The sequence below is a fragment of the Ischnura elegans genome, chromosome 13 (genome assembly GCF_921293095.1).
Source record: "Ischnura elegans chromosome 13, ioIscEleg1.1, whole genome shotgun sequence".
Classification (NCBI taxonomy): Eukaryota; Metazoa; Arthropoda; class Insecta; order Odonata; family Coenagrionidae; genus Ischnura; species Ischnura elegans.
Genome location: NC_060258.1, coordinates 9,551,201 through 9,576,374, shown reverse-complemented (window position 1 = coordinate 9,576,374; position 25,174 = coordinate 9,551,201). Strand labels below are relative to the sequence as shown.

At 37.1% G+C, this 25,174-nt stretch overlaps 1 protein-coding gene and 2 long non-coding RNA genes across 3 annotated transcripts; all 3 read right to left on the bottom strand.

Annotated features, from left to right (window-relative positions):
• Positions 1–9,246: 9,246 nt before the first annotated feature.
• On the bottom strand, positions 9,247–24,405 carry LOC124170004. Its single transcript, XM_046548691.1, has 7 exons — positions 23,396–24,405; positions 14,506–14,744; positions 10,728–10,832; positions 10,564–10,605; positions 10,244–10,490; positions 9,926–10,088; positions 9,247–9,540 (listed from the first exon to the last, which is right to left on the bottom strand). Coding segments are annotated over exons 1-5 (495 nt in total). The 5' UTR covers positions 23,398–24,405; the 3' UTR covers positions 9,247–9,540; positions 9,926–10,088; positions 10,244–10,383.
• LOC124170005 lies at positions 16,598–17,292 on the bottom strand. Its single transcript, XR_006867288.1, has 2 exons — positions 17,199–17,292; positions 16,598–17,049 (listed from the first exon to the last, which is right to left on the bottom strand). It is a non-coding gene; the product is annotated as an uncharacterized LOC124170005 (long non-coding RNA).
• LOC124170006 lies at positions 17,479–19,497 on the bottom strand. Its single transcript, XR_006867289.1, has 3 exons — positions 19,465–19,497; positions 17,997–18,229; positions 17,479–17,565 (listed from the first exon to the last, which is right to left on the bottom strand). It is a non-coding gene; the product is annotated as an uncharacterized LOC124170006 (long non-coding RNA).
• Positions 24,406–25,174: the final 769 nt, after the last annotated feature.

Genomic DNA, 25,174 nt, shown 5'->3' with positions numbered 1-25,174 from the left:
ATTTTTGTACGTTATAATCTTGATTTGTTTATGCTCAATTGTGATGTTCACAAATATGAAACTAGGAATTGTAATAACCTTCATTATCATTCCCTTAGGACTAACAGATCAAAGCTGGGCCCAACTTAAGCTTCTTTTATTATTATTATTATTATTATTATTGTACCGAGGCTCATGGTACTAGGTGTTAGGCCCTCGCGGTCCATCAAGGATGGACAAGGATTACAGTAGACTCTCGTTAATACAAACAACGTTATTACGAAGTCCTCGTTATTACGAAGCAAACAGTTGGTCCCGTCGAAAAGGCCTATCCAAGCAATAGTAAAAGAAACGTTATTACGAAATTTTCGTTTTTACGAAATTACGAACCTAAGTCCCGGCCCCCGCAGTTACAATATGAACTTTATTACGAAGTTGCACGCACAAGTCACGGCATTTAGGTGGATATTCACTACACTTAAGTTTCAATAATTGCGCCACGTTTAAGTTATTCTCGTTTACTGTGCCTAAGAGCGTCAATTATGGTTCTTTATTCAGTTTACACGCAACATCATATAACTAGCTTCATTCCTGTGTAGTCAAGGTGCCCTACTCATAACCGTTCGTATATAGGATGTACAGTCAGTCCTCTTCCTATGCACATTCGATTTATGAATTTTCAGAGATACGAGCATTCAAAATTTTCAAATTTCAAATTTGGCGCCTTTCGATTTGGCCGATACTACGCGGTGTGGCGCTGGGAAACTCTCACTGTGATCATGATCTGAATAAGGTATCAATGAAAATGGTGTGAATTTAGGGAAACGTTCTTACGAACTTCCTTATTACGAACCTCCGATTTTTCGGTCCCGTGAACTTTGTAATAACGAGAGTCTACTGTATTACACATACCGCTTTGCGCGGCTTTAGCGCAGGTTTGAGGCTCTCAACTGGTCGTGGCTTCTTGGAAGTCCTTCCTCCCTCGTGTTGCCATCCTTGATGGATCGCGAGGGCCTAACACCTAGTACCATGAGCCTCGGTATAATTGCCATGAGAATTAAAGAACCTGGATAGCGTAGTGGTCTGCGCAGTGGCCCGGAAAGCCAAAGGTCTGTGGTTCGATTCCCGGTCCAGGGGGATTTTTTCACATGGCAATTTCTTGTATATTACGGTGTGTTTATTCTGATGTGCTAACTGCTGTTGGGTTCAACTTACATTGGAATCGAGTCCCTCGCAATCTTTGGTGCTGTTATTGTACAATGCTGACGAACTATCCACAACTGGATACCCACACGAAGTGCTTGGATTCTCCTCCATCCCATCTGGCTCGTCCATTGTCTTCAGGATTACCTGTAATTAAAGAAAGAAATCAATTACCGTAGAAATTGGTTAGTACATTCCTCTTTAGCACGTTTTCCTTCTCAACATGGTGATTTCTCTTGGTCCCACTACCACCCAATCAGAATTATGGTAAAACTATTTGGTTAGTACAGAAGATTCCATTTAATGGGTCCACCGGTTACTTGGGGCGGCCGCTTAATTGGGTATTGGGTATTAATTAAGAGGAATATCCCAGAGTATTCTCCGCTTAATTCGGACAGCCTATGCTGCTCTATTGGGCCATGAGACAGCGATGTAGACACTACACTCGCGACTAAATTAAAATTATTTTGTTTTCAGACTGAACTATTTTTTATATTTTCCTCCTTTGATTTACTCTTGTTTTTCACAAAGGTTCCTATTCTTGCCCTATTTTGAAAGCTCTTTTTTGCTTTACTATCCGCAAGAGGATAGGACTTTTCTTTAAAAGGATTTAGTAAAAGACATTCACTCAGCGTTGCCCGTGGCTGTGAAAAATATTTTTAACTAAATTGTTATAAGTCTTAAAAATGATAATAAATTATCTAAACTCGCTGATTTATTAATCAAATTAATATTTTAATAAACTTATATTGCATTATAAACATTCTTTAGTCTTCTTTCCATCACTTCAACATTTGTTTATGCCCATATACGGGATAGTTCGCCTAATTGGGGCAGCCGCTTAATTAGGGTAAAGTGCACAAGTCCCGATATGTCCCAATTGACCAGAATCTACAGTACTAAAGATGAGTCGGTTCCTAAATTTTTTCTGTTCTTGGTACCAGTCTGGTTCCAAGTTCTGGTTTTATTTTTCTTTTGTTTTCTTAAACCTCAGGATCTAATGTGTGTCCAACTATGGTTGCGCCATCATGTATCATAATTGAATGAGTCACTCATCATTGCTCATGAATGCATGAATTTTGAAGTTTATTTTTTGTGATATGATATCTATTGAGTAATAATTCAACTAATCTTGTTGATATGCTTTTTTTGCGCATCCTCCTACTTTATTATTAATATGTTCCTTCATGGTAACGAGTGTGTTTCTGGCATCAGCTAGAACATTTTGAGATGGTAATAATATGTTTTTAAATCTTAGGAATCCTTAGGGGAATTCATCTGAGAACATTCTAACGCTGATCAAATTGTGATTTTTATTGAATTTTGATTGGCCCCACCAATGTGGGAAAAGGAGTAAGCTTTAGTTCAGGGAGGAGGAATCAAATTATTTATTTTAATGTGTAAAAGCACTTGATGTGTTCAGTTGCTACGAAATTATGACTGTTTGGGAAGCTCTTAAAATACATTTTTTATGTACAGTGGAACCTCGTTAAAGCGAGTATGGGCTATAGCGAGACCCCCGCTATTACGAGAGATAGCCTATGCACCGTCGATTGAACCTATAATAAGCATGTTAAAAATTTCGTTTTCCCGAGGCCCTTTTGGTGTTGGCTCTCGCCATAGCGAGGGTTTCACCGCCGGAAAAACTTACACCAAGACTCCTTAATCTCTGTAATTGCTAGCGATCTGTTAGAAATGAAGTCAATGGAGTGCTCAAATTTATGTGGGAAACTGCAGAAACAAATGCAATACGTTATTTCACTTCACTGCCGCTTAACCTACAGGAACAATAAACATACACCAATGGAAACATTTGAGCCATTAAATAGACACGATACAGTTTTATCAGTTAATTTTTGAATTTTCAATGGAAAATACCAAAATTATAGAACGATTACGTAAATGCACTAATAAAGTGCATAGAAAAATGGCTTCCTCTGTTGTGCATTGGCATAATGATTGACAAAACAATGCTTTGCATGATTTTTATTCAGTGTGGCGCTTATAAATTGTTTGAACTTGTAAATTTAGTGATGCAAAAAAACATCGCCTTTCGTCTGGATTTATGCTTACATTTATCGGATAGAAATTTATGAGTCGCCGCACCACTCTGCTCCTGTATAACTGTTCGCAACAGGTATACATATTGACTATTATTTCCGGTAAAGCGACAATTCGCTATAACGAATGTTTATTGGTGCACCGTGGGGTCTCGTTTTATCGGGGTTTCACTGTATTTATTATCTGTGATTTTTCAAAGCATTGCCATTGGTTCTCCCCCATCGGTTCTTGGTTCTCGATGCTCACTCGGTTCCAAGGATGAACTCTTAATACCGGAATTAACAGCAATTTTGATAAATAACAACAACAAGATGTGAATGAAAATAATTTCGCTAAAGATTAGCGCGAAAGCTCTGAAAAAAAAAACTCAAGATTATCTCCATAATTTTATTTTTCATTTTTTATTTCACGGTAGACAAAATGGGGTGTCTCATAAAATTAAAAAGGTAATTTTTTTACATGCCTAAATAAGTAAGTTAAATTTATAAACGAATGCAAAATATGACTTCATAATTCTCAATATTCTTGTTGCTAGAGAGCTTCAAAGTTTGCAAAAATTACCAAATTCTTTTGCGCCACAAGAACGCCCTGTGACGTCAGAATGCGAGTAAGCAGACTCGCTCCATGGCAATAGCAAAACAATAACGACGATAACAAATATCTTCGATGGTACTGATTCTTAACTTGAAGGGTGTGTGAAAACAGTTGTGAACAGTTTAATAGTTTTACGGTGCGTGTATTGCGCAATGGTTGACTCCGACTTCGAAAAGACGCATTCTGGGAACATTCTGAAGGTAGATTAATTTAGTAATTTTCTAATACTGTCGAAATCGCCGTAGATAAGGATGACGAAAAAGTAACAAGCGCTATTTGTAAAGACTGTATCTTCCAGCATGCATACATTCTTTAAACCTATCAATTATTCAGGATAAATATTTCACATGACTGATGATGATTTTAACATATAAAAAAATGAATTGTAAAGAGAGATACATAGGTTTTTCTAAAACTGGGACAAATAGTCTACTCTCCACTGGCACCACGTCAACGTATTGTTTACTGGACTCTTACGTCACGATCAGCCAACATGGCGATGGGTCGTTTGGAGCGCAAGATTCAAAGACAATTTTCAAATTGGAATCTTACTAATAATACGCATGTTAGAGAAGAACTGCTTTCACTGTAATTTTCAGCACGAAAGATATTTTTTTATCGCATAATCATCCATTTTCAGTGGAATTCTCCATTGGTAGACAGTTGATTGGGAGCACTGATTAAGCAGTTATGATGTTACAGAAGAATTATTAATTAAACTACTGAATAGTCTCTACTTTTTTGTCAAAAACTTTTGCGTTAGTCCTTGTACATATGTAATTACAACAGCCGTTCAATTAAAAGCATGACATTATAATCAATGTTAGTGTCCATGCTTTTTGCTTGGTAGAAAGACAGTACCGGAGATGATTACTGCAACGGAAAAGGGACATGACAATGGAGTTGTCCCTCAGACAGGATGGAAAAAATGATAATGTGATTCAGGCTTTATAGCACAACACTTTTCAGGAAAACATCTGCAATTTTGAGTGAGTGACATCCGTAATTGACCTTTTGTCCATTGTAAGTTACAAATCTACAAGCACTACTGTTCCTTACCTCAGGATAGAGCTCTTGACGAATGTGATTCTCAGGCATATCCATCCTCACTCCAAAATTGTCCAGCTGAAATAAAAATAATAATAATAATAATTACTATTAATCAGTGAAAAATAATTTAAAATAGCTACAACACCACAACATTAGCTTTGGTCTCAATGGGGTACTCTCTTAAAATTAAAGTAGCTATTTTTTTTACATGTATCGATAAGTAAGTTGAAGTTATTAAGGTTTGCAAATTATGACTTCATAATTCCCAATATTCTTGTTATTACGGAGCTTCAAAGTTCGTGAAAATCACTAAATTCTTTCGCGCTACAAAAACGTCCTGTGACGTCAGAGTGCGAGTAAGCAGCTTCGCTCCATGGTAATAGCAAAAAGTAACGATAATAACAAACAGCTACGACGATACTGATTCATAACATTAAAGGGTGTGTCAAAAACAGTTGCGAATGGTTTTAAAGACTTTACGATGCACGTATTGCAAGATGGATGAATCCGACTTCGTGAAGGCGCATTCTAGGAACATTTTGAAGGTAGATTAATTCATGGTCGCATATTATTCTCCGGCAATGAAGATTTCGCGGAGTTGAGAAGCCGGGAAATTTAAACGTAACATAAATTAAATGAACTATTTCGTTCAATAGTAATCTATAGTTCGTTTTGTATCTCATTTAATTACTGTCATTTACTCATTGCTTTGAGATGCATAGATTTATATGCTATGAGAGATCCATAGATTTTCCTAAAACTGGGGCAAACAGTCTACTGGCACCACGTAAACGTTTTGTTTACTGGACTCTGACGTCACGCTCAGCCAACATGGCGATGTGTTGTTTGAAGCGCAAGATAACTATATGACTTTCAAAGTGGAATTATGCGAATAATGCGCATGTTAGAGAAGAACTGCTTTCACTATAATTTTTAGCGTGGAAGATACTTTTTTATTGCATAATCACCCATTTTCAGTGGAATTCCCCATTGTCATAAGGCCTAAATTGATTCAGCATGGAGGTTTCCGGAGTTACTACTGGGTAGATTCATCTATTCACCGTCAATTGATCCTATAATAAGCATGTTAAAAATTTCGTTTTTACGAGGCCCTTTTGGTGTTGGCTCTCGCCATAGCGAGGGTTTCACCGCCAGAAAAACTTACACCAAGACTCCTTATTCTCTGTAATTGCTAGCGATCTGTTAGAAATGAAGTTAATGGAGTGCTCAGTCTCAAATTTATGTGGTAAACTGTTGTTCGATAAATAAGTAGTTAATTTTGGTGAAAATATTGTGGCATTAGTATTCGCGAATGCTTGATCTTCTTTTGTTCCTCGGGCGGCAGAAAGCAGTCATCAGCATACCCGCACGTCCATGAGTTGCATGAATAGGAAGCATTTGATGGAACACACCATGGCCAAAAAAACACCAAACACGTCTAAGCAAGAAAATAAAAATAAAGGAGTAATATGAGGTATATTGGCTATTATTTGCACCACCTCCAGTAAAGCGACTATTCGCTATAGCAAGTGTTTATTGGTGCACCGTGGGGTGTCGTTTTATCGAGGTTCCACTGTAATATGAGAGTGTCCCGCAATCATGAGGACTCGATATAGACACCTGGGCTCACCTTTGGTAGAGCCCAACGAGGTAAGAGATCTTTGGCCTCATTGGGTGATCCATTAACAGTGGTTAGCACAGTGGACCTACAGGTCTAAGTGCCCTGGGAGCTGATCCCCCACCGCATCATCAATCAATCAATCAATTAACGTAAAATGTAATTTTCAGGCATGCCATTTTTCCAAGATTTTCCCAAAGGGGTTGGAGGTCGCCCTTCCCCATCCCCCTTTACCCCCCCAAAGCATATTCCAAGTTACGCCACTGGTTTTAAGGTATTCACGGTTGAGAGGGAACGCTGCATTAGACACAATAAACTTCCAGACATATATTTTCGTCTTTAGTAGGGAAAAGGTAAACCCTTTCGAGACAGCAGAGTTTTTGTCTTAGCATGGCTGCTGTACTGAGTTCCAAGACACTCTTCCGTCTCCTCTGTACGGAGTATTTTAGCAGGACATTCGTTAAGAAGGGTGTCACGGATAATCTCACACTCTCAGCTCCAACCTTTTTCGACCATTCCCAGCGGGGACTGCGCATTATCTCGGACTCCGAGACTAGTTGAGCTCCCTCCTTTCCGGGTTTACGACCATACCTGTGGCATTGGTTCGCGGTCAACTTATGTATTGCTTATATGTATTTGGCAAATGGATAATTGTTGCTTGCACGTAAATTACAAACTTTGAGCTGAATACCTCACCTTTCTTCTGAGCATAAGTAGTCAAATTTTAAATGAAGTTCCAAGGTCAGTATTAATGCATAAACAATTTCCATGTTGATTTTCATACATAACTCGAGATATAAGTTAATATTTATCGCAGCATTTCATTTAAAAATTGTAAACGCCTCACAAAAGACAAATAATTCAATTCTTAATACATATTTCTTGAGAAATGAACAAATATTTATTTCGCAAAATGTCTGGATAAACAATTGTATAACCGCTGTCCCTTACCTCAAATGTCTGAGAAATCGTTTGCATCTAAGTGCCTTTAAGCAATTTGGATCCCCTTAGCAAACGTGGACTGAGAAAGATTTCTTTCCTGCTAAAGCACTGTTTTAACAAATAAGAGAATAAAACAAGAGAGCTAAAGATGACAATTTGGTCACAATAGCAATATTACATTTGAAATAGGGTAGTTTCCTTCATGAAAGAAAACGAAAAGCATTGATTGCGATTCGTTACCCACCATTAGTGTATTCATAATATACAAATTATTTGGTTTTAGAAATACTGGTTTAAACAAATGGCAAGGGTCAATTTTATTCTCATTTGAAAAAGGCCAGATTGGCGCCCATGCGATTCCACTCCATGTGACGTCACAGGGACCTAGTTTCTACACGAGAGGATAGGAGTTATACATCGTCTGAGGTTACCAATGCATGCATGAGGCACAGAGCTCAGGGAAACATGTCTTAATAATCACCTATTAAAACTGGCTAAGGTCGGAAAGTTTTCCTCGCTTGATAAGGTATTAATAATCCTTATTTAAGCCAAGCGCTACCAGCCAGCAGGGTACTAGGCTACCCGCTAGCAGCCTGCGTCGTATCAACGCTAAGCCTCGCCTCAAGGTCACCTCACAGGGCGGCACCGGGGACCAGAAATACGTCGTACGGAGAAATTTCCCGGCATTCATACTTACACGTCGCGTTTTCTCGCGCTTGAAAATTTTCACCTTTCATTTAATCGCGAAAGATAGATACCATCATTTAAAAATCTAAAAGCGTGAAATACGTACTCCAGGAGTAATAATCTTTCGATCTAGGCTATAAAAAAATTATAGGAAAGTCTTCATTGGATGTCGGCATTTACAAGGCATCTAATTTATCGAAGTCTTTGTAAAAGTTGCCAGGGCACGGGGGACCTATAAGGTTAAAGCGAATCGAATCCCGTCCGACCCCGTTGCTGGTGACTTGTTTTTGCTCACCATAGCGTACCAGATTGAAGGACACTACCTCCCTACAGGCACGACAGTGCACCGGTGAGCTAAAGACGGTGTAGGCAGGTGAGAGACACTGCAGGCCCTTAGGCCAACAGAGGATGATACGTTAAAGTCCCACTCGACCACTTTACGGAAAACCTCCGCGAAATGTAACACCATGAATTTATGTAAAATGAAACACCATGTAAAATTCACCATGTATTATTGAATTTCATTGTAAGATATTACATTTTATATTAAATGATTTTATATCTGAATTGGCTTTCATGTCATTTGTATCCAATATCAAAACAGGGTTTAGATCATTCCCTTTTCCAGCTAGTTTTTTGGGTCTTCTTCAGAGTTTATCCATGGCTTTGGATGAAATTTAGTCAAACTTCCAGTCAGCTTCTTTGTGTTCATTGAAGTGTCAAAGAGGATTCAGTTGGACATAAATATCAGTCTGGGCAAATCTGCATCGCTACTTCAGTGGATCTGATGAAGCCAGCTGGAATGTTGGTGATTTTTCATAGAGCCATGGATAAAACGGAAGAAGACCCAAAGAAATTACTTAGACTGTACTGTGGTGACTGCACTCTGACTGTGCTGTGGCCACTGCACTCTGACCGTGCTATGGCCACTGCACTCTGACTGTGCTGTGGCCACTGCACTCTGACTGTGCTTTGGTAACTGTACTTTACTGTACTATGGCAACTGTGCTGTATTGTTTCAATTAAGTGCAGTCTTAAGTGCATTCCCAGTCCAGATATTAAGTGCAGTTAGAGTATAGCTTTAGCTTATTTAGAGTACAGATTTTTTTGCCTGAGTTGTCATGGCACACCGCAAACAGGCCTTGAAAGATGATTGACATATCACTTTTTTCTTTTTATCCGTCAATCCTACAATGAAGTTTGAGACAAAATTCAAACCTTTTTCTGGTTTTTTTCATGGTAGACGAAAGTCACAGCTTATAGATGATTTTGAGGTTTTCACAGTTAAGTGCAAGTCCTGATATATGTGCAACCTCACTTCCTCTTCGGTGCTTGAGCAAGCCAGTTTGCGATATGCAGTTTAAACAAATCTTCGTCGAAGTGTCCCTTAACTTCTTGAGCTGCATCTGAAAACAGAGAAAATTAACATTATATTTTGGCAAAGGAAAATACACAACCAAGCTTCATGAAATGTGATATTTATGAGTTCTTTTCCAGGATTGAAAATTCAAATTATTGAACAAGAAAGATTTGTTTGAAATGGGATGTGTGTAGCAGTTGGAAATTGATAACCCTCCTCAATCATCAAAGCTTTTCATGTTTCAATTAATTAAAAGTCCTGACTACACAATGGAAAACTACCCTTGAAATGTTAGCATTGATGGAGAATATCACTTGGAGGGAATCCCAAAAGATCAAAATTTTCAGGAAGATTGTGGTTATTAAGGGCCATATTCATTCCAGTGATATCCTTTCATGGCCATCATTCCTGATATTTTGAATGATACATACCTTTCAAAATTCGTATTATGTTTGAAAACTTTTTGAAAGAAACCTTGCCATTTTTTCCTGCCCAGTTTAATTGCGAGGCAACTGCATTAGTCAAAACTTTTACTAAGTTTTTTCTAACAAAATCTCCAATAAACTTAGTTTTCATTCCCTTGAAATCCGCTACCTAAATTGGGAAAAAAAACTTACAAATTTAAAAACATATGAATGCTCAAATCACTATGCCTAAGGATTGTAATTTATTCAATACATATCATAATGTTTATCTTGCACTGTCAATTATAATTTACCATGAAGTATTGAATAATAATGACAGCTTACCATGAAATCTTGGAACATTTTGTCCCTACCAACATATGCATCTAAAGTCTCCAGTTCCAATAAACTATTTATCGGCAATTCCAACGGTACTGTGAAGCCTTCAGAAACCCCTGCCTTTAAATTTCCATTTGATAGAAGATTTATAATTTTTCTTGGTTTTTTAATATGGTTTCATTTTCGGCTTTCCGGTTGGCATTCTCTACTTCCTGCCACACCCTGAATTCATTGAACATGGATACAGTGACATCTGCAAAGAAAAATTTTTGTTGAAAACAGCAAGCCATCAGACAAATATCTTCAAATATAAGCTTACTACTTACATTTCAAAGAATCATCTCCAACCCTATTATCCGTCAGTGCACCTACAAGAATAATTGAAAGCGAAAAGTTATTACTTAAAATGAAATGATCAACTCCAAAGGCCAAAAATATGCACAAACATTGAAGAATAAATTTTGAAACTAAAGCACTTCCATATCATTACCCTGAGAGGAGATGCCATGTCCCACTGGAGGCTGTGACATGCCGTGACTATTTGTTGATTCTCCATCACCACTGCGTACCTCCTCTCCAGGACTCTCTGTTCTCACTGAAACCAAAGGTGCAATTACATTACAGTTCCATTATATACACTAAATTTCTATTCCACAAAATGAAATCTTGCATCATAAATCCTTCATGCTAAGTGAAAATGAAGATTTTCAATATAATTTTAACCACCAAATGTAGTTAAATATAAGAACAAAATAAATGGTTAAGCACTACCAGTATCTCCTATAGCAATAGAACGAGTAACAGCCGAAGAATTGTAAAACCTCCCAGGTACAAGGACTACATTATGTAATAAATGCAGTTACCATTTTGAGGGGTAGATGTTGTAAAGTTGTATTAACCCCTCAAGCGCGGCGGTCATTTAATTAAATCCCATCTCAGCGGCCGGATGAGATTTAAATGACTTCTTCTTTTTGGCAGAGTATCATTCAATAATTTATATCTTTCATAATATACGATCAGTATCATTGAAAATTTTAGTAAAATTGCGTAATATAATGCGCTACTATATTATAATTTTTCGAGCGATTTGAAAAAATATTTATTGTTCTATGTATCTCCTTTAATGAACTAATGAATAAATTTTCAATTTCGAAAGATTTTAGTTTGGTTTCGAATAAGCTGCAAGATCTCTAACATTCCCTGCATTAAAAAAATGCAATTACATGATGTAATTTAGTTATTTGGGGTTGAAAATGCCATAACAGATCGGATATTTTCGATAGGATTACCCGTTTTGCCGGCTTAAAAATTTACCACTCCGACCACTTATCTGACTTTGTTCCATTATTACCGTATCATTTCATTCAGGTAAACACGTGCTAATGTTTCAAACGTCAATAAGTGAATAATCAAATGATTTACCTTAGAAAATCTGCTTTGTGTGACATGATTTGAAGCAATCCAAACATAATCCCACTGCACATTTTTCACACCAGTACACGCAGTCTCTTCATTTCTCATATGAGGCACAAACTGCACACCTCCTTTGAGACTTTGATTTCTTCCCAGCTGAGGAATTGTCTTTAGGAAATGTATTTCTGTGAGTCTTGGTACTAAATTGTGTAATGAGTGAAGGCCATGTCCAAACAGTTCGTATGACGTTGGATATTTCAAAAATACTACCTCGACCAATGGCACGCGAAATGATAAGTCAAATTTTTATACGTGTTTTTCCTATGATCAACATATGAATTTAGGATTTCCGCATTCAATAGTCTCCTAAATAACTTCATACACTACTTGTAATGGCGTTTTCTTTCCATTAGTTACGAATGCAATAACAGGTCCTTGAAATTCACCCCACCAATGAATTTACTATAACCTAACACACAAACAGACTTCCGAGTCTCTATTTTGCCTTTCAATACTATTCCCATTTTGTAGGATCGCCAATTATAAAAAAATACCACTCACAGGAAGTAAACTTGATGAGAATTTCAACACACTGCCTGAAAGAACACCACACAGTATGAATGACTCTAGTGGACTGAAGCTCGTGGTTTAGAAGCTCCCTCAAGAGACGAGAAAATATCTCGAAGGGGCCCTGGTATATGCTGACTGTTTAGATGGAATCTTATCTTCGTTGATTACTGTCCAGAAAAAAATATAAAAAAATAAATGCAGAGCAAAGCATATGGCCCCTTCGCCTAGAACGCTAAGGACTAACGAGGCGGGCCAAACACACTTGGGGCTCGAGGTGACGACAGACAAGGAGAAGACGGAGAGAAGGCATTCAGCTTAGAAGATACCATATCTCAAGCTTAAGTAGCTGACCCTTCCTGGCGTCTCTCAAGCAGAATAGGCGGATTTTGTCATGATAGAACAGTCGAAGGAAGGCGTTGAGTTTTTGGACCGCAGTCGTCAACGCGCTGGTTTAAAACGGAATTTTATCGAAGCATTTTAAAAACATCTTGAAGGTATAAAGCCGTTATGAATATTTTATTGGAGAGGAAAAACATTTCTTCAAATGATAGAGTAATTAGTTTTAATTTAACATGCAATGTCTCGCGTAGAAAAAATATTATATACAGTAGGTCAGGAAGCGTACTGGGTACGCATGACGGCGGCATACGAAATTTAAAGGGCGCGTACTGGGTACGCATGACGGCGTTGAGGGGTTAAGTAGTGGTCATGTGTTCACCCATGCATGCACCAGGGTTAATGGTTGCAATATAACCCAGTGAGAAATGGGTGGTGGAATCCACGTGGAACCCACGTTGAGTGGTGGATATTTGGTGGTGGTGGATATTGAGTGGTTGGACCCACGTGGAATCCACGTTGATTTCAAGTGGATTTGTGGTGATTAGCATAAAATGTTAAACAGAATTTCTAATTTGTGGAACTTAACTCTCTGGTGACATTTCGTCATTTATCATCCTGAAACCACGCTAGTTATGTGAAAATGTATCGCACATTCTATTTTTATATAATTCGTGGAAAGGCAGCCATGAGAGCACATGAAAAATCGTAGACACATATATAGAAGGTTTAGATATAGAGTGGTTGAGGTTTTAATGGTTTTAGGACAGCACCTACTGCTGTTTTAATTTTTCCACCATATTTCCACGTGGGTTCCACGTTGATTCCACGACCAAAAACACGTGGTATCCACGTTACATTTCCACGTGGGTTCCACGTGGATTCCACCACCCATTTCTCACTGGGAATAAGCATTGACATAGGATAGTGTTTGCACAAAGCCATGAAAGAATATCTCTGGAATGCAACGGTATTCTTGCCTGTATCAATTTTCTTCCTCTTGGTAACTGGGGAAAGTTCAGGCAACAAAAATATACTGTCGTCATCGGAACACAACTCTTCCGCTGGAAATGCCTTCTTGTTGGGGTAGACAACCCTTTTTTTATTTAGGAGAACTTGTTGCCTTGCCTCATAGCCTTTGAGCAGGTTCCGGCCTTGCCCCAGCTTTCCAATGCATTTTTCATACTCCTCCCTATTGGAAATTTCTTATAAGTCTTACAGAATTCTGATAGGATTCTATAAGTCTTACAGAATTCTTATAGGATTCTATAAGTCTTACAGAATTCTTATAGGATTCTATAATTCTTACAGAAATTCTTATAGGATTCTATAAGTCTTAAAGAAATTCTTATAAGAACTTTGCATTTCTTATAGAATTCTATAAGAATGTTGCGCAGGTCGCATAACTTTCAGGTTTTTATCCAGCATGCATTTAGGTCTCCATAACTTATGTTTGGCAATTGATAATTAATTATTTAAGAAATTCTTATAAGATTTGTTTTGGAAATTATGTATTACTCTTTGTTGGCGTTTTCAGCATGGTATTTGACATAAATGGTTCCAAGAAGTGGAGGCTTCTTTTTATCAGACTTGTTAATATTATATAAGCCTTACTTTATAAGAAATTTTCTTATAAGAAAAAATTCTTACAAGAAAAATTCTTATAAGAAAAACGTCCAATTTCTGATAAGAAATTTTCTTATAGAAAAATTCTTATAAGAAATTTACTTATAAGAAAAATGCCCAATTTCTGATAGGAAATTTTCTTATAAGAATTTTCCAATAGGGCTTAGCCTCTTTGTATGTGTCTAAAGAAAGGATGCAATGTAAACACTTAAAGAGATTTTGACAAAGGTTTGTATAAAATTTTCCAGCCATAACAACAAAAATTAAAAGGTAGGTTGCAGTAAATATAGGTTGCTTTAAAGTTATTCCACACACAAACTCACCAATTTCTGGAGTTTTTTCAATAACAATGTGGATGGGCCACTCAATACATGCTGGGGTACCATCCTGTATCATTTTTTCGATAGCTTTCAATTCCTTCTGGGAATTTATAGATGGAGGCCATCTGGCATAGTCTGCCCCATCATCTGTTTCCAGCCATGACGTCGGAATAACGCAGAATGTAAAAGCAGGCTCCTCATCATCAAGCAAATCTAGAAACTTGACTATCACCCACTTTGCCCTGGAAATGGAGAAGTTAGCTGTTTTAGACAGTGTAATACAATGATATGTGATGGACCAGGAGAGAATTAATACATTCTAATATCAATCGCAGATGTACAGAACCAACAGTGAATATTACATGTGTATTAAAATTATGTTTTACATTAGGAACCATGTACATACTATTATTTAATCAACTAAGTATCAGGACATTGTTCAATATTAGTCATTAAGAGGATGAGATTTAAGGTCTTGTAATTGAATGAAAGCTTCTTAAGAATATCCCTGAACCACATGAGTGCAAGTGAATGGGATCAGCCTTACCATTATAGCTTCTGTCAGATCAGTCTGCCTTCGAATCACGAGGCTCACTGATGAATTATTTCCGCAATGAAAGATACACCACCCGCACCATTTTCTTCATACGGAAACATCATTGCTTTGCATTTCATTTCCGCAATAGAACATTTCACCAAGACATCCGATAAATTAGATGCCTTGTAAATGCCGACATCCAATGAAGACTGAGGGCTACTATAATAATCTTCAACATTTTGGAATCTCTTGCCAAAAAATGCTATTCCTGAATCATCTGGTCCAATAAATTCCACTACAACAATGCCATTGTCTTTCAATATTACAGTTATTTGGGATTTGAGTGGTTACTTTGAAACCATTCAATCTGATGCTTGAGTAGCACGGTAACTTGAATCCCTGGGGTAATACTTGAGGATGGCTTGTATCAATGATGCATTCATCATCATAGCTTTGCTGCCCCAGTGAAAATTTTGTATACAATTGTATACAATTTCATACAGGATTTCCTGTATAAACCTGTACACAATTGTATACAAAATGTGTACATTGTATACAAATTTGGCTTCATACAATTGTATACAGTGTATACAATTTACACATTTTCATACACTGTATACAATTGTATGAAATGTATACAATTGTATGAAATGTATACAATTGTATGAAATGTATACAATTGTATGAAATGTATACAACTGTATGAAATGTATACAATTGTATGAAATGTATACAAATGTATGAAACGTATACAATTGTATGAAATGTATACAATTGTATACAGTGTATGAAAATGTGTAAATTGTATACACTGTATACAATTGTATGAAGGCAAATTTGTATACAATGTACACATTTTGTATACAATTGTGTACAGTTTTATACAGGAAATCCTGTATAAAATTGTAAACATTTGTATTTAGAACTTTAGCTTCCTGTGATGAACAATGTTAGCTGATGGACTCTTCAGTGAGCTGGCAATTAGATTACTCTTTTGAGTTCTTAATTTGTGTTCCCATTGATAATTGGTGATACCTTTATCTTCTTGTTGGTGGACAATATTAGTTCATCGACTCTTCAGTGAGCTGGCAATTGAAATATTGTTCTGAGTTCTTTATGTGTGTTAACATTGATCCCAGATAGCATGCTAAACTTGCTGCAAGCTTGTCACGACATAGTTGTAAGTTTGCAGAAAGCTTGTCATGACAAGCCTGCAAGCTTGAATCAAACCGCCTTGTTATGCTTTTTCAAACATGCAGCACACTTGTCGCATCAAACTTGCAGCAAACTTGTCGCATCAAACTTGTCACATCACACCTGCTGAAAATGTGTAGTGTCACATTGCTACATACTAGGAAAACTAGTTCCACACCTACCATTTCTGTAGTGACACTTGCTGAGGAAAAACTGACTTAAAATTTCTGCTTTTAAAATGCTCTCCTAAATAATGATTAATTTAGAACAACAAAATTTAAAATTTTCCACTCTATCAATTGTTAGTCATTTCACATGCACAGAATTTGGGAGCTAAATTTATTTAATAAAATGGGCAACAAATAAATGCTGAAGAATTTATTTTTCTCATTAATTATGTACATGCTGAGGCAGCGGTGGACATACCGAAAGTAGATATCTAGTCATCGATAGTTAATCATTATTAATGAAGTGAGTGAAATACTTACAAACTGAATAGGAAACATCAAAGACAGAAACACTTTAAAAAATTTATGACCCCCTAGGCCACACATGGTAATAACTAAAATACAGAAATCTTCAAAAGGTAAAAACATATTGCTCGAATTTCATCAAAACATTCACAAGTATGCTGATTGGCTGTGAGAATGTAAAATTAAAACTTCATTCTTTTGAATTCTTGTTTAGTTATGGGAGTACAAGGTTGCGCATGGAACTTACATGGTTACATACTTATAGATCGTTACTGATGAACTTATTAAGCAAAATTATTGTCTTCATCAGCCTGATCCTCAGTCTGTTTATCCTGCCAATCCCTGAAGAGAAAATAGTAATTACTCCATGTGAAATGATATATCATGGAACATTATAGTGTATACCTATTGTAAGAGGGAATGGAAAATATGAAGAAAATGTCTGGGATGATCGAATTAGTGTGGCAGAGAAATGAGAAGCAACTACTTACTATCTTATTTTCCCGACTTTAGCCTGGTTGAGCCAATTACTCAGACACCCTTTCAGCTCCACATCTGATGCATCACGGTCGACCCTTCTGCATACACCTATAAAATTATAAAAAACATTGTTAATATCACTTAATGTAATAAGTTAAAAGTTCATTTCAATGATCAATTATTATAATAATCTTAGAATATCTTGTTGGATGCACTCACAAAAAATAACAGGACACACTGGAGTGCTATAAAATGATTTCTTAACCGAATTCTTCTGAAGTTTGCCTGTAAGGGCTTACAGCTCTGCTACATTGTCATTCTAAGACGACGCAACATATTTTGTAGAAGTGCTCATTCAACTGCTACCAAACATTGCATCTAGAGATAAAAAAGACCAAATCAATGAAGAGTTAACAGCTAATACAAGAATAATAAAAATCATGTTTTCAGCCAGAAGAAAAATTCACCAATGAAATTAACACAGTTGTCATGGTTAGTATGCACATGTAGTATGCGTGCACAAGTGCATATGAAATAACAAAAATCCAATCATACCATAATTTTTTAATATTTCATTGGACATTAATCCATACCCACTTCAAAATTATGTTGTACTTGAGTATTTTTATAGCAGTTGGAATTCCAAGCACCTACGAATGTCTGGCGAGCTCAAGATATACTTCTGAAACTTTCTTACAAATGAAACTCTTATGAAACTTTCTTACAAAAACTTAATTGTTCTTTCATTTAAAAAATCATACATTATTTGAATCAGGATGGCAGCACACAAATTATCATTATTCACTTACCACCTTTGGCTCAAATGAGGGATCTTCACTTATCCTACGGCAGAGTTTGATGAAATCCTCATCTGATGTCAATGGCAATTGGCTGAATTTCATCTCCTCCACAGCAGCACCCTTTTGCTTTGGGTCACAAGCCAATAAAGCACCTACTTTCCTCTCCAAGTGAGAAAACCCAGGTGCCATTCCTCCCATCCACATGAGGCACTGGCTATTATGTTGTTTTAATTTACTGCAGCCTGTAAATATAAAATTGTTATAAATACACTAATACCAATTGATTTGCTTACATTATACTTCCTTAGCAGACTTGGTACTTAATCATCATAAATCCTGCCTACATGCTTATCAAACAGGTGATAACCATAGATTTTAATATACCACTAATTTTTCTATCAACAAACACGAGTAATTGATTACATAACAAAAATTTTAAGGATTGCAATCTTATTGTACAGAAACAACTTAGAAACGTGTTACTTATGCCCTTGAGTGCAATATGTAATAATAATAATATCTTTATTGTTCCATGGGTCAAACATGTGACATAGAACATTGTCAGGGAGACATAGAACAGACATAGAACATGTGACATAGAACATCAAAACATACATGTTGTCATACAATATCAGACAAGAATTCGTTTACATTATAATAACCCTTAGGCTGTAAAAATTTTTTAAATTCTGTCTTAAAAACATTAATATTTGAAATATGTTTTATACTCGTAGGCAATTTGTTAAAAATAAGCGAGGCAGAGTGATGTGGACCTCTTTTGGCACATAATTGTTGTAAAATATGTATATTTTCACTCCCACGGGTCAGATAGGCATGAACCGAGGAGTTTGGTAAAAATAAGGTAGGGTTCTTTTTTACAAATAATGCACAGTAAAAAATGTACATACTTGGTAGTGTCATTATATTATATTTTAGAAATAATGGCTTTCCAGGAGACCTGATGGACACATTTGCCATAACTTTCAAGGCTCTTTTTTGCATAGAGAATGCTCTAGCAGCAGCACTTGTGTTTCCCCATAAAACTACACAATAAGCCAAGTGGATTGTCTGTTAAAATGTACTAAAGCACAAATCAATGCCTAAATTATAACGATCGGAGAGAGTTCAACTGATGGCTATGTTTAGAACAGCTTATTAATTGCTATTATTCCTCGACATATTCCAAATAGTTACTCATTTTCAAGATAAATCATTCATAAATGAGTTAATTGAGGTTGAGACTAATGTCATAAAGAACTGTTAACAAAGTGGATTCTACTGCGAGAACCCTGATATTTCAACTTTAACCGTCTGAATGGATTCTTTTCACTATTCCAGCGAAAGTAAAGACCATGCTAAATTGTAATTACCCTGAGAATAAAATAATGAGTAATCTTAAATAATTAATGGATAGTAATTGGCGGTTCATTAATCATACATAAGTATCGAATGGAAAAAAAATGTTCCATTTACTTACATTAACATGCAGCACAGCAGAGATGGGTTGATGCTGACAATGGCAACTTCTTAAATCTCTTCGTGACGCTAAAAGCCACTGTTTCCGGGAATTCAAAAACTTATTCAGGCGTTGATTCAATTGTGCATGAAACAGTATTCTTTCAATCCCTTTTTGTCAGTATTCACTACGAAGCACGGATTATTTTCTTCTTCCATAGCATACTTCAACGTATATTTGCTACTAATCAATATTTTTCATCACAGCTAAGCATGTTCATGACAGCTAAATTCGCCATCACAAAATAACGGTAACAAAAGATGGGCAAAGAAATCGATTGTACGTAATAATCGATTATTTGCTTTCGATTATTGCGATTATTGAATCGATTATGGACATCCGATTATTTTGCATAATCGATTATTTGAATATAATCGGCGGGAATAAGAAGCGTGCTCACTTGCGAGATTTTATGCGAGAAATTATTTTTTTACATTTTCACCCCTTCTATAGTTTCAGAACAACAAATGAATGCTATTTTGAAGTTTACTATTGTTTATAACAATTAACTAAGTTTAAACAAAGTTAGCAACAATGCTAATAACATTTACCAGCATTAACGATTTCTACATACCTTACGGGTTACAAAACAGCAAATTAATAACTTATTAATCTACATTGTTCATAAGAAAATGTAAAGTTTAAATAAAGCTAGCAACTTTTAAAAATGTGACAATTTCCGCATGTTGTATGGTTGAGAAGAGTTGGCTGAGCCTTTTTGTTGATTATAACAATTACTTAAATGTAAACAAATTTAGCAACTTTTACAAAAATTAAGAATTCCCACATTTTATACGGTTGAGAAACGTGGAATGAGTGATACTCTTATTCTATTATGTTTATAACGATTACTAATGTTTAAACCAAGTTAGCAACAATTTTAGAAACATTTTCAAAATATTACAATTTCTTTAATTTAATTCGGTTAACCAACAATAAAGGAATGGTTTATTGGAACTCTTTGGTGTTTATAATAATTTCTTAAGTTTAAAAATAATTAGCAACAATTTTAACACCATTTTTTAAAGTAAAAATGCGTTACGATGTAAAGAATAGAAAATGAGCATAGTTGTGGTGCTTTAACTCCCAAACCCAGATATTTACACATTGATGTACGCATACCTTTACATTGTATAAAATGTACAAATTTTATACAGCCTACACAACTGTATAAATTTTCATAAAATGTATAAAATTTATACAAAGTAAACATTTTATACAGCTTTATACAAATTCATACAAAATTTGCACATTGTACACATTCTGTATAAAATTGTATACATAGTATACAATTTACACATTTTATGCATTCTATACAGCTGTATACAATTGTATACTAAATGTGCACATTGTACACATTCTGTATAAAATTGTATACATTGTGTACAATTTACACATTTTATACATTCTATACAGCTGTATACAATTGTATACAAAATGTGTACATTGTATACATCCTGTATATAAATTGTATACAAAATTTTCACTGGGGTGCCTACATTTCCTGACATTCTTTGCCACATAATTCCTATCTGATATTCTCCTGTGTATCTGTTGCAGCGGTTTATCAAATTTTTTTAAATGATTCTTGATTGATTTCAATTTGTTTTCATATCTAAAAGCACAAAATTTGTCCAATGTGCCAAACTTCCTTGCATCAGAGGCTATGTGTGTTAGACAATGAACATTATATGACAATTTCTCTGGTCCATATAGTTGCCCAAAGGTGGTAACAAAGTAATGTAGCAATTCATTCGCATAATCAAGGCCATCTGTAATCATTTTCTCACTCACTAATATCCTTACTGCAAAATGCAAGCACAGGAAATGAACATACAAGGAATTATTACAAGCATTCTTCAACACTAACGGTCCTAGGTAGAGCAGAAAAAGGCGAAACTCAGTGGCCTTCCACCTTAGCAGGTCATCAGTTGATCTAGACTTCCTCGCAAACTCACACGGAATGAATGCAGACATTTTCACGAGTCTAGTGTTGACAATATCTCTTTCACACCTTTTCATTTTCACAAGGCTGCAACCATTTATGAATGACAACAACATTTTTCTCATGACACCCTGACATTAGTTTGGGTGATAAAAGAGCGAGCCGGAGCATCACAAATGAAGGAATGGATGTGGATTGAAACTTTATGGCTATCAATCAATAAACCATTCTGTAGCAGATCCTGCAATTCACTGACAAATTCACTAAGATATTCGTCACACGAGTTGGGTTTCACAGAACCATGGTAGAGACCAGCTACAAATGGATCAATCCAAGGGAAATACGACAATTCCCACAAGAATAGGCCACACTTGGCTGCCACTACTTTTAGCAATGGGCAAACCGTCAATATTGAACTGTAGCCCCCAATCACAGTCTGATATCAACAGCACATCTGAACCGGCACATGCTATTACCAACGATCGCTGTATACCTAGATACTGCTGATACTGCCCACTGGCAACGGTTCCTATTACAGTTTTACGAAGTGTGTTTAACAGGGACCTGCAATCCGAAGGTAACTCGGATAAATCAGGGTGCGATTTTAAAATTTTAAGAAGATCATTCACTTTACTTTGAGTAATGCTATCACTTCCTGCCCAAACGGCTAACTGAGCCTTGAAATTTTCGAAATCGAAACCTGCTTCTCCATCTGAATCTTCCGAATCTGTAACAGGCTCAGTTCTATCCATCAATACGTCAGTCGTCTCGATGTATTCCGCGTGACCACACTGTGGCATATTGCATTCTTTAGATGTCTCCGGAACATGCACATCTGGAACATTTTCACTGACAGCACTTACATCAGCGTATTGCATGGAAACAGATTCAGGTAACACTTTCTTAAACCGTAGTCTGCGTTTGTGCCTCGGGCACACTTCATCACAAGGCTTGTAATTGGTTTTAGGCATGACTGGAAAGCGATATGAGATAATACTGATGTAACGAGCGTAGTCAAACCCTCAATCTATCGATAACTGAAAGTTAAAAAATCAGATACCCTTTCACTTTATGGCAAGAGTCATCAATATATTGAAGAATATTTCCTGTAAAACCTTATTAGCGGTATATGGATTACCTGAAATGAAGAAATTATTCCGTGAATATAATAAATCTCGGGCGATGAATTAACAAGCAGAATTATAAGTTATTATCAAATCCTTTCAGAGCGAAGAAAGATCTGAGGTTTTCCCGGCGTATGATGTTGTTGAAGTTTATTCGGGATTGCCACCGGATAAGGTTCTCCATCTCAGCCGACGTTTCGATGGACGACTCGGCCATCGAAACGTCGGCAGAGATGGAGAACCTTATCCGGTGGCAATCCCGAATAAACTTTCAGAGCGGCTGATACAGACTCGCATGCATCAATATATCGTCTATTCAATAGGTGTGAATATCAGACAGGCGATAACCGACAAATAAAAAATCAGATACCCTTCACTTTATGGCAAGAGTCATCAATATATTGGAGAATATTTCATGTACAACCTTATTAGTGGTCTATCTATATGGATTGCCTGAAATTAAGAAATTATTCCGTGAATAATAAGAAATCTCTGGCGATGAATTAAAAAGCAGTATTAAGTCAATAGCAAATGCTTTCAGAGCGGCTAATACAGACTAGCATGCATTAATATATCGTTTATTCAATGCGTGTGAATATCAAACAGGCGGATTGCATAGTGGATGAAATCGGTCAGTAATTCTTCGAATAGAATGCTAGTGTCACCCACTGTAATGAAATCCGGAATTATAATATAGAAATTAACCGCAAACCGACGAGGAATTCGCCGACTTGTAGCCGATCTATATCATCACTGGTGGAAAGCGAATCATCAAGCAGCAACTAATTTTAATCTAAAGCATATTAACGAATGTTGTACTTACATGGTGCAACCAGGTTCTAAATATTCCACAATTACAGGCTGTGGCCCACCTCAGAACTAATTTCAGCAAGGTCGGAAACTAATTCTCCAGTTGCTTAATGCTTCCCTGGTTGGAAACTCCTCCCAAGATGCAGCAGATGCAGATTTAATTACTGTGGAACTTCGAATCACCTAACACCATCGACACACGCTCACCAAATCATGAAGATTCGGACGGAAATGACCAAAACCCCAACGGAAAACAGTACTTCTCCAGTCATCGGGTTGACAACTTTTTTCGAGAGGTGGAATTCAGGACAGAACTAATTTTAAAATGAAATTTGTCGGTATTTTTTTAAGAACGTAAAATTTACAAAGAAATCGCCCATCATTAAAATGCTTATGAGAATATATTGTTTGACTTTGGTAACTTGCTTCATGGAATGTAGATGGAATTAAAATGGAATCCATGGTTACATTTCCATTGAAGTGAAGATGGAAATTTGGAAATTTCCATTCCTTTTATCCATCCCCATATGAAAACACATGAATCGGCGAGTGAATCCTTATGAGTCCTAAAGATTCTCAGTGATCTCAGTGAATCCTTGTGAATAGGTATACGACTGTTAGCGAATCCTGAGGATTCCTCAGGACTCCAATAATTCCATAAGGGTCATGGATACATCCATCTCTTTTCCACCATGGATTCCATGAACGTGTGCTGTCTATAGATTGTTAACTCTGCCATTTACGGGTAACCGAAACTCTCAGCATTTATAAAATACAAGTTCACAGAAGGAAATTATAGGAAAAGTACTAGATAACAAATGTTGGAATGGTTCAGTCCGAGGAGTTGTCACGACAATGAATTTCTTCAAAAGGAGAGTCATCCAAAGAAAAGTATAAAAAATCGTACTCACTCTGTGGATATATTACAAACATAAAATGAAATAGATCGTCAGTATCATATAGATGCCGTTCATATGCCGGACCAAAGCGAGTTGGTGCGCAGAAAATACACGGAACACATAGAGAACTGCGGAGTTAATGCACGCATTTACTGCCACCCGACGGGCAAAATCTGAACTTATTCGTACAGGTGCTGCCACATAACCCAACCACAGCGAGTGGGTGCACAAGAGAAGCACGGAACACATAGAGAACTGCGCAGTTAATGCACGCATATACTGCCACTCGACGGGCAAAATCTGAACTTATTCGTACAGGTGCTGCCATCTAACCCAACCCAACCCAACCCAACCCAACCCCACCCAACCCAACCCAACCCAACCCAACCCAACCCAACCCAACCCAACCCAACCCAACCCAACCCAACCCAACCCAACCCAACCCAACCCAACCCAACCCAACCCAACCCAACCCAACCCAACCCAACCCAACCCAACCCAACCCAACCCAACCCAACCCAACCCAACCCAACCCAACCCAACCCAACCCAACCCAACCCAACCCAACCCAACCCAACCCAACCCAACCCAACCCAACCCAACCCAACCCAACCCAACCCAACCCAACCCAACCCAACCCAACCCAACCCAACCCAACCCAACCCAACCCAACCCAACCCAACCCAACCCAACCCAACCCAACCCAACCCAACCCAACCCAACCCAACCCAACCCAACCCAACCCAACCCAACCCAACCCAACCCAACCCAACCCAACCCAACCCAACCCAACCCAACCCAACCCAACCCAACCCAACCCAACCCAACCCAACCCAACCCAACCCAACCCAACCCAACCCAACCCAACCCAACCCAACCCAACCCAACCCTAT

Bases quoted from the DNA above. Each gene is read 5' to 3' on its own strand.
- LOC124170004 (XM_046548691.1), bottom strand. The intron at 10,833-14,505 runs GTGAGTTTGTGT...CTTTGGTTTCAG, and splicing joins TGAAAAAACTCCAGAAATTG to TGAGAACAGAGAGTCCTGGA. The intron at 10,606-10,727 runs GTAATGATATGG...TTATTCTTGTAG, and splicing joins ACATGGCATCTCCTCTCAGG to GTGCACTGACGGATAATAGG.